Source organism: Cervus elaphus, chromosome 20, assembly GCF_910594005.1.
Source record: "Cervus elaphus chromosome 20, mCerEla1.1, whole genome shotgun sequence".
Lineage (NCBI taxonomy): Eukaryota > Metazoa > Chordata > Mammalia > Artiodactyla > Cervidae > Cervus > Cervus elaphus.
The window spans coordinates 88493111-88513601 of NC_057834.1; the positions used below are offsets into that span (position 1 = coordinate 88493111).

Sequence of the window (20491 nt, forward strand, 5' to 3'; positions counted from 1 at the left end):
CAGCTGAGCCACAAGAGAAGTCCTCAGTCTGGCTGTTGTGCTGCAAATACACTAAAATGAAGCAGGGAGACCAATTAGGAGACTTCCCAAATAATCGTGATGACAAGCAATGGGAGTCTGGGCCCAGGTGGTAGTTCTGAAGGCTGTGAGAAATGCTTGGTGTATTTTTTTCTTGGTACTTTGGAAAAGTGGAACTGGTAGGATTTTGGTAACAGATTGAGTATGAAATGTGAGGAAAAGAAGTTTTTGGCCTGAGGAACTGGAAAAATGGAGTTGTCATTTTTTAGGACGAGAAAGACTGGGAGGAGGTTTAGGCAGGTGTGGATAGGAGCTCCCTTTTGGACATGCTAAGTTTGAGAAAACTATTAGAAATTCAAGATTTGCTGACTTACATAAACACTTCTTGTATATTTATCATGAATCAATTGGATTTGTTCTCTGACTTGACTGTATTAGTTGCACATTATTGAAATTACATAAACATTACAAAAAGGAAAAACACAAAAGCAAAAATAGTTATCATTTTTAGGAAAGCTAAGTTGAATGCTTTGAAGACTTGAAGGCAAACAGCTTTCAAAAATTACCATCCAATTAGGTGTGGGGAAGACAAATGTAAAAGACTGTGTAGAAAATTATGAAAACCTATGGGGACTTGGCACTCATTGCTTTTCATGTATATTTTTTCTCCTTTAAAATTAAGGGAGGGCTTCCCTGGTGGCTCAGTGGTAAAGAATCTGCCTGCCAAATGCAGGAGACACGGGTTCAATTCCTGATCTGGGAGGATCCCACATGCTGAAGAGCAACTAAGCCCATGTAGCCCTTTGCTACAACTATTGAGCCTATATTCTGGAGCCAGGGAACCACATCTACTAAAGCCCATGTGCCCTACATCCTGTCTTCTGCAATAAGAGAAGCTACCACAATGAGAAACCCGTGCACTGCAACTAGAGAGGAGCCCCCGCTCCCTGCAACTAGAGAAAAGTCCATGCAGCAACGAAAACTCAGTACAGCCGAAATAAATAAGTAAATAAAAGTAAGGGAAGCTGTAAATCTCAGATCATGATTTAGAGGTATAGTTTATGCAACAGACATCTCAGAATACTGTGCTGATCCATATACACAAATAAAGGCCCTGACCCTACCCCAAAAGATTGGCCCAAGAATGTGCACATATTCATTTAAAATTAATTGTAATAATGTAACATGTATTTCTACATAATATAACTACAATTATCTCTTTACAATTTATTATGATTCCCTGGTGTGATATTCAACCACCAAGATAACCTCAAATGATCCTGCCTCCTAGTCTTTCTGTCCTTGTGTAAACTCCTCCCCCATCATACCATGGTGGGTCTGTGTGACAAATAGAATATGGCACAAATGATGGTATGTCCCCTTCAAGTCTAGGTTGTAAAAGATACTGTGTCTTTTGTCTTGATGTCTACTGGATTACTCACTCTGGGGAAAGCCAGCTGCTAGGTTTTAAAGATATGTAGGCAGTTCTGTTCAGAGGCCCATGACACGAGGACCTAAAGCTCTCTGACAACAGCCATGTGAATAAGCAATTCTCGGAAGCAAAATCTTCCAGGCCTAGTCAAGCCTTCAGAGGACTGCAGGCTCAGGACAGACTCTAAGCGAGGACCACTGGAACCAGCCATTCCTAAATTCCCAACCCTCAGAAACCATGGGACATAATGTTCATTGTTTAGAGCTGCTAAATTCGGGGATAATTTTTTAGGTAGCAATAGATAACAAGTACACCTGCTTTAACCTACTTTAAAAAAAAATCCCATTTGCTATCACACCAAGTATTCAATCCTTTTTAAAGTCTCTGGACCTATTCTCTCACAGCATTATTAAATGAAAGAATTAGCAAACTTTTAGAAGTCATGTATCTCAGGTGTTTTCAAATGTCAAAGTTCTTCTCTATATTTTAAGTATTGTGATATTATTTCAAACAGCAAATTATAAAAGTTCTGTAATTTCCTATAAATAAGTACACTGTGTGAAACGCTTCTGACACACATAAGAGACAGTTAAAAGCAAAACATTGAGGTGGTATTTGATATACCAGTTGCCTTGCTGTGGCTTTTAAGTAAAGAATAAAAAGCATCATAGAAGGAAGCTTTGACCTTTTTTTCCTGTACGGGAATTCAGTCCTTTCCCGCCCCAATGATAGAGGTTACTTAAAGGTTTTCACTGTTAAAAGGTAGAAAAAAAAACAAAAAAAGAACCTCATCAGACTAAAGAGCTGTGCAGCTTGATCAACGTGACTTGCTATTGTGATCAATGTGACTTGATCATACTGACTTGCATGAGGAGAGAAAGAGATTAAAGGAGAAGAAATGCAGGGTAAAGGATTATAGAATACAGGGTGTAGGAAGCAACACTACATAAAAAATAGAAGTCACAGCAGCACAAGAAAGTAAGAAAGACAGTGTATAAACCAAGTGAGTTTTAATGATTTCCAGCAAAGCTCTACAAATAGTGTTAACAACTGGACTTCCCCGGTGGCACATTTGTAAAGAATCTGCCTGCCAATGCAAGAGACCCAGAAGACGTAGGTTCAATCTCTGGGTCGGAAGATCTCCTGGAGAAGGAAATGGCAACCCATTCCAGTATTCTTCCCTGGGAAATCCCATGAATAGATGAGCCTGGCTGGCTACAGTCTATATGGTCACAAAAGAGTTGGACATGACTGATTATGCAAGCTGATAGCTCAGACAGTTAGGAGTCAGCCTGTAATAAGGGAGACCTGGGTTCCATCTCTGGGTCAGGAAGATCTCCTGGAGAAGGGAATGGCAACCCACTCCAGTATTCTTGCCTGGAGAATTCCATGGACGGAGGAACCTGGCAGGTTACAGTCCATGGGGTCATAAAGAGTCAGACATGACTGACAGACTAACACCTGGGAGCATGCAAGCAATGAAGACACCAAGATGCTTGTAGAGAAGTATTTTAAACAAACATAATAATTCGGAGAGATATATTTAAAGTGCAAAATATTAAGTTCACATGGCACCATCAAAGAAGATGGCATGAGATAACAGAAGGATGGCAGACAACAAAGAAAACAGAAGATGAGATGGAGACACAGATCTAGTTTTCCATTCCGTCTCCAACCTCATATCCTTGCTAGGAAAAAGTTTAACTCCTATTTATATGTTTTGCTTATTAATATACTTAAGTTTATGTCTAACTTAAGAGTCTAAAAATATAGCTATATACATTTGCCTATCCTGTACATGTTTGTTCTAAAACAAACCTCTTCATTAAAAGTCCCAAATCAAAATACTGTTTTTATAACCAAATAAACCCTTCTCTCCGTCTGGTATCTTCAGCAGTATCCAGGCAGCATCCCTCTCCTTAAGTAAATGTATCTGAACCCCTACCAAGTGGTGGGCAAGGGGCATGTCTGAATAGGGAAGGATGCATGTCCATCAATATGATAGATTCATATTGAGTTTGATGGCAATTTTAACCATAACCCTTGAAATTATTAATAAAAAAACCCACAAGTACTTTACCTTTATTCACCATGAAACTGTTTTCTCTCCCAGTTAGTATGTAAAGGAAACATATACTTTCACACTCGATTTCAGTACTTCTGCAGTGTTCTATATTCTCCATGCCTGTATATGTGGTCTTATGGAGACTGAAAGTTTTCATAGGGTACATAGGATTTAATGAGACAAGTGTGACCTTGCAAATATATATAAGTATTGTATAAAGTACTCACTACATCAGCAAGATGTACCATCACTTTTTTATTTGGCAATACAGAAATACCATGTAACAGTGCTTATTTTGGCTAAAGAGTCAGTGCTATTTTTTTTACTGCTACCGTAGTGTTTTACTTTTACAGAAATTAATGAATGCAGTCTTTACACTTAGGAAATAGACACACTTATGGATATCAGCCAAGTGAAGCTAATACACAGTTGTTCTCAAACTAAGCAAAACAACAATATAAACACAAGTAACAAAGAAAGGATGCCCTTATTTCCATTAATCACAGATTATATAAATTCTTCAGTTTCACACACAGAGATATTTCTAAATTTGGTTAATCCAAGCAAAAAAAAATTTTTTTTTAATTTAGTGTCATTCTTATAATCACTTTGAAATGTATTGACATATTCCAAATAACTCCCTAATATGTGTTCACTTTGAAATGTATTGACACATTCCAAATAACTCCCTAATATGTGTTCACTTTGAAATGTATTGACATATTCCAAATAACTCCCTAATATGTGTTCACTTTGAAATAAAAGCAAATTATGTTATGAACATAATTTAAAATTTCTGATTATGAAAGGTCACAAAGATGTTAAATGTTACTTTGGCATTCCTATCTCACAGGTTTAAAGGAATGATAAGCTAAAGAATTCTTTTGTAATGCAGATAATCATCCACAGGCAATCATTTAAGTGGAAAATATTACATCTTAAGGCAAGAAAAAGTTTGCAAATATTTTTTATAAAGTGAGTTAATTGAAAAAATTAATAGAATCAAACATGCAAATAAAAAATACTTATGGGAAGGAAAAAGTTCTTTGGCGCTGACTATAACAGTATGAAAAACTTGCCTTCTTTTTAAAAAAGAATCTCATTTTGATATTTAATAAACATATTGTAATCCTTCAAGAAAAACTAGCCTTTTAGTTGAACAAAGATATCGAGAAGCCAAAGGAGAAAGAAAAATTATCAAATAGAAATCACCTGAACACTCATTTTTTTTCCTCCAGAAAATAGGAGGAAAAAAAAATCCATTTTCTCATGATTAATTCAAGGTCCTCTTGTAATTTATATAGGGAAGCAGACAGTCGGATTCACGGTGGCAAAGGCAATCTTCTGATACTACTACCATGAGCAAGTGTTAAACAGGGTTTCATTCTAAAAGGCTCTAGACTTGTTTACTAACTTTTTAAAACATTGCTTTATCTGTTCAACCCAATTTCAAGGCAAATTGAAATTGGAACATACACCTTAAGTACTCTTCAGTGGTTAGAAACATTTTTAAGAGACGTTTCTGTAGAAAAGTCAAGTTTATTCCCTTACAATAGAGAGTTTTTTTTTTAATACCCATTACCCTAAAAATCTATTTGGTCATTCTTGTCTCTTGTGTCAAAGGCCACAAAGAAAGCATCTTACTAAAATAGTAGCTTCTGAACTGAAGAGAAACTAATCAACCTCAAGCACTGAACATGACAAATCAATCTCTTAAACATGGACAATTTTTTTTTTAAGGTGAAGTATAAAAGAGAAAAATACAACTTCTGGAAAGCCATTCATTTTATCTGATGAAATAAATTCCCCAGAGTTGTTTCATGTACTAGCAGCATTATTAAATAGTGCAATTCTTTGAAACAGATTTCAAACAATATTCTACTCAAATAAAAAAGTAAGTTTACTTATAGCTTTGCTTATAAAACCACAGCTTAAAACATTCAGTCCTTCAAACAGGAAAATTAACCTAAGCAATAACTATCTTGCTTACACAATAATAGGGATGGGTATGTGCAGACATGTGTATATGTGTGAATCATTCAAGGTCAGTGGTACCTCAACAAGAAACCAAAATACAGAATTTAAAAAATAAAATACAAAATACTATATAATGGAATTTTTAGCTTTGATATATCTAAAGATATTCCTCCATTAATAATAAGAATTATGAACAGTCAAGTATTAAATTAAGAATACATGTAAGATAAATCAAGGAGCTACATACTCAAAAAATATTACAGCAATATTTCATATTGTTTACTGCTGTAACCTACATGTTATGGAATATAGTACATGCAAATAGCATAAAGATTCTGAATCTATTTTGTAACTAGTATTACATAAATATGGCACATACATAAACTTAAAACCTTAAAAGATTATGCTTCTTTCCCCACTTTTCATTTTCTACTCATTAATCAGAAACTAGGCACTTTAATCTAAAAATACATTTAAAAAAATATATTTTAGATCCTTCTGGATAACTCACTCCCAAAATGAATAAAGATCACTTTAGGAGCAAAATCAACAAATCTAATCCATTGTTATACTGAGCCAGCCACTCTAAATAAGTGGTATATAATTTACACACAAAATTAAAACAACTGTGAAAGTATCTAATATACTCCAGATCCTTATTCATACAAACAACCCATTTGTTCATATATTTATCACCAAGGACAAGAAAACATACTTCCATACCATTAAAAAATATTTTGTTCTATATTCAGGGGGGGGAAAAATCTTCTTTAAGACCTCCCTAAGATTCAAAGTGTCAATGAATATTTCAAAAATATGGGCATAATACGACAAACTCTCAAGTGTGCTAAGTTCTCTTTGTAGAAGGAGAAAGAAGAAATGATTTTACTAAGTCAAAATTAATACCTTAGGATGTTGGGAGGTAGTCTCAAAAATACATGGGAGAAATTTTAATTGCTGTCATAGTTAACAAATGTTATATTTTTAATCAATATTCATTCAAGGGAAATTCTCTTACCTATACCAAGACAAAAGAAATTTCTTCAGTCTCTCTATTGTAACTTATGGGACCAACAGTAATATATTTTGGAAACTTCAGTAAATCTGATATAAACTTGTAAACTTCTCAGTGGCAATTCATTTAAATGTTTTATAACAATACTCGGCCATTACAATTTCTTTGATTCAAATACTTAAGCAAATGCACAAGCAATGATGTAAGCAGTACATGTTAAACACCACTACTGCCTAAACTAGATTAAACAACGAATAACTTTACAATTAAAAATACATTTTCAGGCAAAGTTAAGTTCACTGACACTAGGAGTAACATATTCTTACATGTGTGGGCCATAAAAGTCTTGGCTAAAGTACATATCTTCAAGGTGTGAAGCATAAAAACAAAGCTTTTGAGAATGAAACTGGACATTTCAGACAGCTTGAAGACAACAAATCGATTAATTCCCACGTACTGGTTTCAATTCAAGCAATATTTCTATAAAATATACAACATTTCACAACAATTATTCCCTAAAGCTTGTAAAAAGACACTTTGGATACACCACACAGGGATTCAATGACAGAACTTCTGTGTAAGTACAGTACAATCACTCATCCTTTACAAGGTTTTTTTAATCCTCCCTGAGTCCATATCCACCAGTTCTGTGTAATATATGTTACAAAATTAATAGTTACCTTAAAATATTTCATAGCACACGCAAACTGTCTGATTTTTATGTTACTTATTGTACTTTGGCTTCTAATAGGCCACTGGGCATAACAGGAACATGACTACTTAAACAGCTACTTGTATGCCTCAGGGCATCAGCTCCGAGACAGGCCATTAAAAGTTCAGTGCGGCGAATAAGCAACTGCATGAGGTCTTCAGCCAGAGACTCTATACTGGAATAGCGCACCTTCTCGAAATCAAAAATGTCTTTGAGAAAGAAAAGAACTTGATTCTGGAAAATGAACACAAAACAAATTGGCACTTGTTAGACCAAAATTATATTAAATCCAAACAGTTACCAATGTTGTAACAAATGTTGAACTAGGGGTCACTTCCACTACTAATTTCAAATCTCAGTGGAAAAGTGTTTCAACTTTTTTGGAAGGTCTTGTTTTCTTTTTTGGTAAAATAAGGGCTAATTACTACTTGTTGTTTTTACTACTCATGGCTGACATAATGGTCAACGACCAAAAAAGAGCTCTCTGAGAAATGCCTGTAGACACTAGAGCACTGTACAGATGCAAGGGTCTACTAGTATCAGTCCAGTCCCAATAACTGACGTTTTCAGTGTTACCTGTGAGCACTGGTACCATTTAAAGACAGAAGAGTAAACTGTTTCCAATAATTATAAATTCCAAATGTCTATTTTTCTGTGCCAAAAAAAGTTAAGACATGTGAAAAATAAAAATAATTTCAGCTCTCAAATCAGTGGAAGATCGTGAAGGATATTTCATTTCAGTAACTTAATACTTAGGCTGAAACTCATTTTAAGCATCTTGTATACTACTAAGCATTAAGTCTCAGGTTGTTATGCTGTGATGGAAAAAAGTATGTCCAAAGAGCAACAACAAGAAAACAAACAGGAATATTTAGCTTTTATCCTACAGAAATCAAATGTTAACGTGTGTTAGTCACTCAGTTGTGTCCGACTCTTTGCCTGCCAGGCTCTTCTGTCCATGGGATTCTCCAGGCAAGAATACTGGAGTGGGTTGCCATTTCCCTCTCCAGGGGATCTTCCTGACCCAGGCATCAAATCCAGTTCTCCTGCATTGTAGCCGGTACTTTACTGTCTGAGCTACTAGGGAAGCTCCAGAAATCAAATGTTAAGAAGTACTAAGAAGGCACATCATAGATTTCAATGGATTTTATATCTGGGAAGGGTTGTTGGTGATCAGCTTGTCCAGTCCCCTCATTTTATAGATGATGATGAGGAGAACGAAGCATGATTTGCCCACAGTCACGAATGTTCATCGCTGCTGCTGCTAGGTTGCTTCAGCAGTATCCGACTGTGTGACCCCACGTACGGCAGCCCAGCAGGTGCCTCCGTCCATGGGATTTTCCAGGCAAGAGTACTGGAGTGGGGTGCCATTGCCTTCTCCAACAAATGTTCATTAAGGGTAGACAATTCCCAGTCCAAAGTTTTCCCACTAACACCTACCTTACAGTTGAGAGGTCAAGTAAAATTTATGAGTTTTCAATGACAGTAAAAAAAAAACAAAAGTCCTAAGCTATTTACACAAATGCTCATTAATAGCACATAAACAATTTAATTTTTTAAATGAAAGGTATAGAGAAACATCCAAAACTACAAACATCAAAAACTTTCAAATTTATACTTGATTATGTTTACTTTTATTTGCTCCTTGAAACTCAGCCTAAATTCAGGACTATTAAATAATGATAACCCTATATGCAAAACAGAAAAAGAGACACAGATGTACAGAACAGACTTTTGGACTCTGTGGGAGAAGGCGAGGGTGGGATGTTTCGAGAGAACAGCATCGAAACATGTATATATCTAAGGTGAAACAGATCACCAACCCAGGTTGGATGCATGAGACAAGTGCTCGGGCCTGGTGCACTGGGAAGACCCAGAGGGATCGGGTAGAGAGGGAGGTGGGAGGAGGGATCGGGATGGGGAATACATGTAAATCCATGGCTGATTCATGTCAATGTATGACAAAAACCACTACAATAATGTAAAGTAATTAGCCTCCAACTAATAAAAATAAATGAAAAAAAAAAAATAGACTTTTATTGGCACTGTGCCAGGCAGAAAATCCTGTAACAAGATGCAATCTGTGTTTTGGTCAATTTAAATTGCTGACATTAGAATACAATTTTAAACTCCCACCTTCTTTCTTATAGCTAGGATTTTATCATTCACATGACTTTGAACCAGAACTTATTTTTAAACTGCTGCATGTGCAATGAAATAGATATTATTTGTTTTACAAATTTCAAAAGTGTCAGGCATGAAGAATTATCTATAGCAACTTGTTTAACACTGTAACACATATGAAAACATGTATCCATTACAGAAGGAATTGATATGGTGAATGGAATTGTTGACTCTTCTCCAGGATAAAGCACAGATCTATATAAAACTGTTCCACTGGCATGGGTGACTTTTATAACTTTATATTTAAATAACATTCTTTCTTCTACAAAAGCAAAAAGAAACAGTAAAATTTTTTTCAATTTAGGAAAAAGAAATTATTCAATGACTGAACATACCTTGAAGAAGCAACATAAATCATAGAGAGAATTTCTAGGACCCAAAAAGCCCCAGGCTAGGACAGGACTAATCTGCTCACAAATGGCATAAAAATGAGCAAAAAATCCATCTGGGATCTGTTGCAAAGTAAAGGAGAAACAAATTATTTTTGCCTTCCTGCATTTGCTTGCTAGCCATCATATGACCAGCTCTTTTTGAGGACAGACCAAGGGTCAATGATAAGCCAGTCTAATAAACTTAGAAGTAACTGTTAAGAGTCACAGAAAGCTTTATGAACATTTCATAATCTATCCAACAATTTCAATGTGCTGAAAACATTACTTCTTAAAGGCATTTTCACCTCATAAAAAGGAAATCACAGTGCTGTAACCAAGCAATAACAAGAATGCTACAATGTTCCTCAGCAGTACAATTTTTAGGATTAATGAGACTACCATGGTTTTAGCTAGTTCAGTAGAATTGAAGAACTTCTACTCAATCACTTACTTAGATTATCCGAAAAAGACTAAAATAAAGTTTACATTGATTAAGCACAAAAATATGCTTACTAGGATTTCAACTTTCAGTTAAGGAACAGATATTATTGAAGCATTTAATTATGTAATGCACCTTCTTGTGAAATAGTAATATATACAGCTGTGATGTAGGAAAGTCTCTAAGTTTATTAATAACTTTCTAAATTTCCCATGTTAAATAGCATCCTGTGAGATTTATCATAGCATCTACTGGGCATAAGTATGCCTTAAGGTTCTATCTCTTAGAGAAGTTATTTTCTCTTTTATAGGCTGCAAGACATCGTTTAAACCTCAATTTAAAAATACAGCAGTAGTTGCCATTTAATGAGTACCTATTATATTCCAGATAATGAGCTAAGTTCTACTTAACTTAATAAAATGTGTCTGAAAAAGTAGGTCATGTTAACATCATTATCCCACATAAAAAGTGAGACTTCAGAGGGGTTATAAAACCTATCCGAGCTCACAAATAAGGCCAAAAGGTTTTCATGGATACACTGACAATAGTCTAAGAGATGTTCTGCATATATTAAAATTCTAAATCCCATATTTATATTAACCATATACATTAACTATACTAGGAATTCAGACAGGTAACAAGTTAGCACAGGCACCAGGGAGTGATGTAAGCTGAACTCAACAGTAGGTAAGAACTATTTAAGTACAGAGGATAGAGTATGGCATTCCAGGTATAGGAAATAGTTCCTCAAGAGGTGAAATATATAGGTATCTCTGGGTACACGAAGAACAGCAGTCCAAGGCGCAAGATTTATATTAAGAAGAAATAAGGTTAGGTATAATAATAATAATAATATATTATTAATAATATTCCATAACAATCGCTATTATTATGGATACTACTATTTATTAAACTTTTATATATTTACTCCTTTTTTACATATTTACTCTTTTAATTTTTATGTTTCACCTCATTTCATCTTTATAGCAGCTTTATGAGGCAAATATTAATTCCATTTTGCAAGTAGGAAAACTGAAGGTCGGCTGCCAGTAACTTACCTATGATCACACCAGTGAATATGAAAATCAAACCCAAGTTGACAAGTCTATTCCCCAGTCCTAAACCAGTGGTTCTCAAACATTAGAGTTTCTAATCATCTTTGGGGGAACTTGTTTAAAACACAGGGTCTTTGGAATCATTTTCTGTACAATTTTTTTTCTTCTTTTTTTTTTTTGGCTGTGCTGCCTAGCATGTAGGGTCCTAGTCCCTGGACCAGGGGTCGAACTTGCAGCCCCTGCAGTGGAAGCATGGAGTCTTAACCACTGGACTGCAAGGGAAGTCCCTCATTTTTTATACAATTTTTAAAGGTTACACTACACTTACAGTTATTACAAAATATTAGCTACATTCCCCATGTTTTACAATACATCCCTGTTCAACATCTTTTAAACAAGAATTATTCAAATATATGGTCTCCAGAATTATTTGTAACAAGCACCCTTCTGCAGATGCTGTGAGGACTATGCTCAAAAACACTCCCCTCAGAAATACCATCTCAAAGTTGTAAGGCTCAGGCTTAGAAATATGGACATGACAAAATACTATAGGTCATTGGGCAAATAAAAAAAAAATAATAATGATAACCAACACTTGCATGATGCACTATGCCAAGCACTACTCTAAGCACTTTGATGCTAACAAAAAACCCCACAAGGCAGATACTATGCTCTTCTTTAGAGATGAGGAAACTCAGGCAAGGAAGGTTAAGACTTGCCCCAGGTCACGGCTGACAAGTGGCACCTGGAACCAGTCTCACTCCAGAGTCCATCCTGTACCACAGGAGTGTGTGGCGAGAGCAGTGTGTGGGGGGTGAGATGGGCTGGAGGGTGTGCGGTGTGGGCACAGGATATAAACTTTGAGGTGATTTTTGGTGTTAAATAAACCAGCTTTAAGAATCAATCATCATTTCTCAATTGGAGTACACAAAATAACATCCACTATGTTAAACAATTTTTTCAATCTTATAATATCATTAAATGAAAAAACAAAAAAGCAAAAACTCTGTTCCCAACTTCAAAAACAGAGAACCCAACCCAGTGCCAACAGATCATTCATCGAGCTTGAAGGACAGGGCTTATGAGCTGCCATCCCCAGGGGAAAACTGACTCAGATGTTTCTTCAACAGGAGCCTCAAATTACGAAGAAATCCAAGACATGATGAGTTTTACCTTCATCTGTTGCCTTTTCTGTTTCAACACTGACCAACAACTTGAAGCCACAGCCTAAATGTATACAGAGGAGAAAAAGCAAGGTTTAAGTGAATAATTATATAAACTTTTCATTTAAAAAAGAGTGACTTTTATTAGAAATTCAAAGTGAAAAGGTCTAAAATGTTTAAAATATTAACAAAAAGAACTAGTTCATGTTCTTTCTACTGTTTGTAAATATTAATGAAAAAGTATTTATAAATTTTAAAATTAAATTCAAAGCCACTGACAGAAAGGCTGAACTCTGGTGCCAAGGAACTCAGTAATTAAATTCAAGTAATATTTTTTCCTCAAGAATTGTAGTAGTGCTGGAAATAGTTAGGAGTTGAGCCAAAAGTTTTATTCAAATTAAGAACTAAGAGACATCCATAATAACAGGAACTAAAACACTCCAGTGGATTTTGAAGAAATCTGACCCTACTGTGGAATGATCCAATTTCGATCAAGGTCACTGTCCCAAAGCAGTTACAGAAATGGAGAACATCCACCTTTTAATGGTTAAAACATACTTTGAGGGAAAAGTGGATTTATGAAAAAATGCTTTAAAATGTGGTATCAGGCATTTCCAAAATAACTGTGAAATACCCAATTGAAACTTTTTTAAAAGTTTTTTAAAGATTCTAACTTTCATTAATTCCACCTACTTCAAGGTATACACTTCAGCCCAACAAAAAAAATGTTAAACAGAAATCTGAGTACAAAAAAAAAAAACCCAGAAACTGAAAATATCCAAAGCATACAATACAGTTTAAACCCATTTTATTTTTGCACATGCTTACTTTTTTCTACCTTAATCTTTTTTGGGTGAGGAGGGGGTTTGCAAGTCCATGCCTTGGGTTCTTCATTCCTTGACCAGGGATTGAACCCAGGCCTTCTGGCACTGAGAGTGCAGAATCCTAACCACTGGACCACCAGGGAATTCCCTTCTACCCGAATTTTTATAGTATTTGGGAACAAGAAACTGTATTTTCCTCCAAAAAATATATATATCATCTTTTCACTGAAACTGCTACATTTCTATTTAGTCATAGAGTCATTTCAGTTACAATTTTTTGTTAGGCCTGACCTAGTTTGAAACCCAAGTGTTTTTTGATATCTAAAGAAATACTGGGTCCTCAAAGTCAAGGCAGGGACTGACAGAAGAGCCAAAAGGAAAATTTCACTTTCATATGTTACCTATCATACACATCTGATCCCAATATCAAAGGATGAGCTCAGTTTCCGTAATAGTCGTTCTACAGGCAGACATATATTTATATATATTAATCTTACTCATCTTCTCAGTTCTGATTACTTTTCATCAAATTTAAATGTTGAGAAAGGTAAACCATCACTTACAGTTTCTTTGAAGGAGGAGTTTAGCCAGCGATTATTTACTACATTCTGTATGGATGTAGGTGGGTTTTCTAAATCTTCAAAGGAATCCATTAATATAAAATCCAAAACAACATCATAAAAGTTTAGATTTTTTACCTGTATTAAATTGTAAGTTAAAATAGAAATTATTATTACAGAGAGCTGAAATAAAGTCTGCGTGAGGGCTTCGTATATGACAACAGTAGCACGCTTTTAGTTGAATCAGGTTAACAGAGGAGAGACAACACTGAAAACAACTCACAGCCAAAAACTGTAATTCACATGTCAGTTGTGCCTTCCTAGATCCCATCAGGTGAAATTAATCTCTCCCTCCACTCTATTCTAGGAGTCCTTTGTCCGTGCTTTCATTATGGTATCTACAGGCTCTTTCTGCTCTGTCATTTTTGTGAAAGTCACTCAGTCGTGTCCGCCTCTTTGTGACTCCATGCACTATCCGTGGAGTTCTCCAGGCCAGAATACTGGAGTGGGTAGCCTTTCCCTTCTCTAGGGGATCTTCCCAAACCAGGGATTGAACCCAGGTCTCCCGCATTGCAGGCAGATTCTTTATCAGCTGAGCCACAGGGGAAGCCTGTCATTTAGTTACTGGTATATCTGCCTGTCTTCCCCACCACATTACGCATCTCTTACTCTTTCATTCATGCAGACTGTGTTGTACTACATGCTACACCACGTGCGAACTAGATACTGGGAGGTTCTTAACTGAGTGAAGGAACACCAGAGAAAGACAGACTGTGAAGACTGTACCTCTGTTTCTGCATCTACTGTTTTCTCTGCCAAGAAAGCCTTCCAACCCCTTGCAAACTCATTCTTTAAGCTTCCATTACAACAAAATATTCCAGGCTCACACATGCTTTCTGTATTCTAGTGCTGAAATCGGCCAAATTTCCAAGGAGTCCTAGTTCCTTTTAGTGGAGAGTGGGACTTAGAAGCCAAGATCTGTGTGTTAGGGATAATTTCCTTTGAGGTGTTCTTGCTCCCAGACCCTCTCTGTGAAGAGTTAATAAGTTTATGTATGTTTACATATATGCAAACCTTCCTATTTATTTCTCTATTTAGTAAACTATGAATTCACACTAACAGCTCCAATTCCAGCCCTAGCTTTTTATGTCTCACTTCTCTAATCATGAGAAGTCTCACTCTGATTATTCTCAGTATATGTATTTTTGTTTGATCCTGTATATGCAGCCAGTCCCCCATCTCCCCTGAGCTGCCACTGTCCTAACTGAAACCACCCTTATACAGGTACCATTGCTGCTCTGCTAAAGCTTCTGCTCATTGAGTTTTGGAAGGAAGGAAGAAGCGCGGGAAGGAACACAGGGCTTTTTTAAAAAATATACTATTTTCAATTGTTGCCCCAATGTATAAAGACTGTGGTTGCTATTATTTACGACTGCATCATAATCACCATCACAAAATTGGTTTTACTGTCATTTAACAAGGACAAAGAAACAGTGGCCTCAAATTATGTAAATATTATGTATAAAAAATGAAAGGGGATAAATCTATAAAAAAATCTGACTTACTCCTCTAGCAGCAAGTTCCATTTCAGTATTATCCCAGTGATCGGTCTGCTCTAAAAAATAGATCATTTCATCAAAAACATCTTCAAACTTCTTTGGATTCTGCAGAAGAAAGCACACTTTAATCCTAATCTCAACTTTACAAAAATGCTCAAACCCTCAAAAGTAAATATACTCTTCAAGTAAGCTTGTAAAATCTTCACTCTATTATGTAACAATTAAAACACATTTTCAAGGTATGCCATATTTATTTGGTTTACTTTGTTAGTCCAACATTTTGCAGAAGTCAAGACTAAGAATGTAAGTAAAATGCCATAAGCAAATGCTTACTATTCAAATATATGTGCTTATTTAGGTTAGTCCTTAAGATGAAAACTTGGTTACAGAAGATACTATGTGATGCTTTTGACAGAGTTCTACTCCTTTTGGAGGAACTCTAGTTCAAATCATACTCTAATTCAAAGCAATGGGTTTATCAGCCTTGGGAAGGCCAAGAAAGCAACATAAGATTTATATTGGGTGTACTGTCCTTCTGCCTGCAATGAGGGAGACCTGGGTTCGATCCCTGGATCAGGAAGATCCTCTGGAGAAGGGCATGACAACCCACTTGAGTATTCTTGCCTGGAGAAATCCATGGACAGAGGAGCCTAGCAGGCTCCAGTTCGTGGGGCCACAAAGATTCACACACGACTGAGCAACCAACACATTTCACTGTCTTTCTAGTGGTGGAAATTTGATAGGCAGAACAGGTTACTGTGTTTTATTATTATTTTTTAAATCTTTCGGCCACATAGAATGTGGGATCTTAAGTTCCCTGACCAGATATGGAACCCACACCCCCTGCCTTGGAATCTCAGAGTCTCAACCACTGGACTGTCAGGGAAGTCCTATTGTGCTATTTTAATTTGAATTTATTTGACTGTAATACTATGGAACTTTTTCATATAATTATTGAATATTCTGTTTCTTTTGTTTGTTTTTTTTTTTAAAGATTTACATTGGAAATTATAAGTAGTTGATATGATCCTAAATTTATACTGGGCTTCCCTGGTGGCTCAGTGGTAAAGAATCTGCCTGCCAATGCAGGGGATATGGGTTCAATCCATTGGTCAGAAGATCCCCAGGAGACAGAATGGCAACCCACTCCAGTATTCTTGCCTGGGAAATCCCATGAACAGAGGAGTCTGGCAGGCTACAGTATCCTGTAGAGTCAGACACGACTTAGCGACTAAACTACAAATTTATGTTGCACTTTTAAAATATGTTTTCCTATTTATCATTTATTTAATCATCATAAGAACTCTGAAATAGGGTACCATAAATATAATCCTATTATACAAATGAGGGAACTGAGGTTCAAAGGGATTGTGTTTAAAAACCAGGTGTTCAAATGGCTCAGGGAAAGTCTGTTCGAGGTTTCTTTTTCTCATCATCTAGACACATCCTGCATAAATGAAAAGTTGTTTCCTTACAGGATTAATAAAATTCTTTCCATTGCTTCTGCTTCATTCAGACCCATGAAGATGAGTAAGAGTGAGAGACAGTTCAGTTTGTATTTCCAGATTTCTGAGATCTACACTATTTCCTAGGACCTTCTTACTGAACAGGATTGAGGGAGGCGTAAGAAAAGAGGTATCAGAAATAATAATAGTGGTGGCTATATAGCTGATCTAATGATAATTCTTACCATGACAATAATAGATTTTTGTATGGGAAACTGAATATATTCATCAGCTTGCTCAAAACTGTATGAACTTTATACACAGAAAATAAATCAACCCAAGTAGAAATACTTTTGGGGTTATTTATTTTTATTATGTGAATTTTTACAGATATCTACAAAAACATTTTCTTCTATTAAAAGTTTAATGATTTTAATCTTGAAATAATAACAATAAAATAAACTTGCCAACAAGTTTACCTTTCGTGCTTTTACAATTAACGCTGATAAAATTTTCCTTCCACTCTCAGCAAGGAATATCCGGTTGGCTGTTTCTGAAAGAATTACCTGAAAAATATCCATCCCCAAAGAAGAAAGGAAACCTATAATTAATTTGAATGGATATCTGACTTTATAGCACATGTATGTACAAATAACCCTAATACAGTTAATACATGGTATATGGTAATATTTCAGCAGGTAGACCACAGGAAAAAAAAAGTCCTAAGTAACTAAAATAAAAAGAGCTCCTGAACAGAAAATTTAAAAAGATTAAAGGAAGATAAATCTGAATTTAAATCTATTCAATATTAGAAAAATTTGAAATAATCAAACAACTCCAGAACAGAAAAATAAAGAGAATTTTGTTGTTAAATGACCTTATTTTACCTTAGGAAATTGATTTTACAACTGATTCAAACGAAAAACATTCTAGAACACATAGTAACTGATAATAAGAAAAAGACATACTTTAAGCAGTAATTTGTACACACACATTTCTAGCATCAAAATATTATATTCTGACAAAATGTGGTAGACCCAGGAAGTTACAGGAGAGGATGACAAATGAAGATAAATGAAGGGACACAGCAGGGAGGAAAAATAAACTTAGTACTTTTTATTTGCCATTACAAATAAGGATAATAAAGAGCAAAGAGTTGTCCTGTTTATACTCAGCTGAACTCTATAGCATGAGGGTGGGGATGAGGGGCTGGATGAAGTCACTTAATGTCAAAAAAAATACCTGAAAAGCCTGTCGAATACAGTGAAGTTTGGCAAGAAAATCACTGTCTCCTAGGCACTCCAACATTTCAGTTCTAAGTAATAAACAGGGGAGACAACTGTTAAAGTGCATTTAAGATCAAGCCTACTATAAGTTTGGAATAAGGCTTAACCTCAGGACCTTAATAAAAAACACATGTCTTTTCAATACTGACAAAATACATTAAAAAGTTTGTTTTGAGCCTAAAAACATTTTCCCCCATTCTCATAAATATTTTAAATAAATATCAGACAAACATATGAACAGCATCTTAATATTTTTCACAAACATAAGCTTGATACCTAAGCACTCTCGAGTAAATTTTTCCTTCTTCAACTAAACGCATGGCCTCTTCGTAAAAAGGGCAGTGGCAAAGAGACTCCAGACTGTAGGTATGTCGTACTTCTTTGTGTTCTGCAAGCTAAGAACACAGTGTGTTAAAACAGACTACACTGATACAGGATGAAAAATGATAAAAAATAAAAAACAGGACATTACTAATATACACAATCTGATTAAAATGTGAAAATAACTCAATAAGATTTTACAGCTGGTAAGATCTGAATTCGTTTTATTTCAAAATTCAGTTGTAAGGAGTAAAACTTTATAACAAGCTTAGTTGATTTTGAATCCAACTACTTAAATTCACAGAGTGTACAGAAAGGCAATATTTCACAGCTCATCAACAATAATAATTGATGATGAAGCACTGGAAAAAAAAGAAAATTTTTTATCATCCAAAGAATGCTTTAAAGTATTATAACTCATGATTGTATATGAAGTAAAACTTTCTACAAAAACACTGTAATAATCTCAACTTGGTGAATTCTAGGGAATTTTTTTCTTATACGTAGCTTTGATTAACATTTGTATAACTGAAAAATAGTCATGTACTTCTGGCTAGCATAACAACTCTACAAATGGAACTCTAGCCTTCTGACAGTTCATTAAAAAATAACTGTAAACACTATAGAGTTGCCAGCTAAGCAGGTAAACTCCAGGGCAATTTTATTTTCCAACATCAGGTGATCCACTTAAATAGAATGCTGTAGGGGTTTTTGGTTTTTAAAAATAAAATAAACTACACTTTATTGATATATAATTCACATACGATAAAATTCACCCATTTAAGTATACAATTCAGTGGTTTTTAGTCATTCACTGGGTTATGCAATCAGCACCACTTTGCAATTTCAAAATACTTTTATACTATGCCAACAAGAAACTCTCTGCCTGTTAGCAGTCACTTCCCATCCCCCTTCTCTCCAGGTTCTGGAAACCAATAATTTTTCAGTGTCTGTGGAGTTTCCCACTCTGGAAATGATACAGATTCAAGTACATGCAGCATTTTGCATTTGGTTTCTTTCATGTAGCATCATGTTTCCGAGATTCACCTATAAGGAAGCATATAACAGTACTCCATCCTTTTTTATGACTGAATTGTGTGAGTATATTACATTTTGTTTATCCTTTCCACAGCTGACAGACTTGTGGGTTTTTTCCACTTCTTGACAGTCATGAATAAGACTGCTTTAAATGTTTATGTACAAGTTTTTTTCAGTCCTGAATATTCATTGGAAGGACTGATCCTGAAGCTGAAGCTCCAATACTTTGGCCACCTGATGCAAAGAACTGACTCATTGGAAAAGACCCTGATGCTAGGAAAGATTGAAGGTGGGAGGAGAAGAGAACGACAGAGGATGAGATGGTTGGATGGCATCACCGACACAATGGACATGAGTTTGAGTAGGCTCCAGGAGTTGGTGATGGATAGGGAAGCCTTGTGTGCTGCAGTCCATGGGATCGCAAAGAGTCGGACACGATTGAGCGACTGAACTGAACTGAACAAGTTTTTTATGTTTTCAATTCCCTTGAGTATATAACTAAAAAATGGAAGTGTTCAGATGGTAACTCTGTGTTTAACTTTTTGAGGAAACTGTTTTGCAAAGTGGCTCACCATTTTCCATTCCCACTAGCCATGTATAATGATTTAAATTTTTCCACACCTCTGTCAACAATTGTTATTGTCCATCTTTTTTTATTATAGCCACCCTAGTGGGTGTGAAGTGGTTTAAATCTCTCTAATGACTAATGATGTGCAACATCTTTCATATCCTTATTGGACCTTGTGTAACTTCTTTGGAAAAATATCTATTGAAATCCCTGGCCCATTTTTAAGTTAGGTTATTTGTCCATTTATTGTTGGGTTACAACAGTTCTTTATATATTCTGGATATAAGATCTTTATCAACTACATGGTTTACAAATATTTTCTCCCATTCTAATACCTTCTTACTTCCCTGTTGGTATCCTTTAAAGCACAAAAGTTTCTACTTCTGATAAATGCCAATTAATTGCTTTTTTTCCCTTCTGTCCACCTTAAGTTTTGTTTTGTGCAGAATATGAAGGTTG

The 20491-nt window shown here is 35.5% G+C and overlaps 1 protein-coding gene across 1 annotated transcript in view; it reads right to left on the minus strand.

Moving 5' to 3' along the window:
• Positions 1 to 3757: 3757 nt before the first annotated feature.
• Positions 3758 to 20491, minus strand: part of MIGA1 (mitoguardin 1) — a 74161-nt gene continuing 57427 nt past the window's right edge. Inside the window, exons 9-16 of the mRNA XM_043876250.1 lie at positions 18382 to 18500; positions 18062 to 18134; positions 17299 to 17385; positions 15381 to 15479; positions 13819 to 13953; positions 12442 to 12495; positions 9739 to 9855; positions 3758 to 7453 (exon numbers count right to left, since the gene is read on the minus strand). Coding sequence (XP_043732185.1) covers positions 7235 to 7453; positions 9739 to 9855; positions 12442 to 12495; positions 13819 to 13953; positions 15381 to 15479; positions 17299 to 17385; positions 18062 to 18134; positions 18382 to 18500 — 903 coding nt within the window. The 3' untranslated portion in view covers positions 3758 to 7234. The remainder of the gene's footprint in view (positions 7454 to 9738; positions 9856 to 12441; positions 12496 to 13818; positions 13954 to 15380; positions 15480 to 17298; positions 17386 to 18061; positions 18135 to 18381; positions 18501 to 20491) is intronic.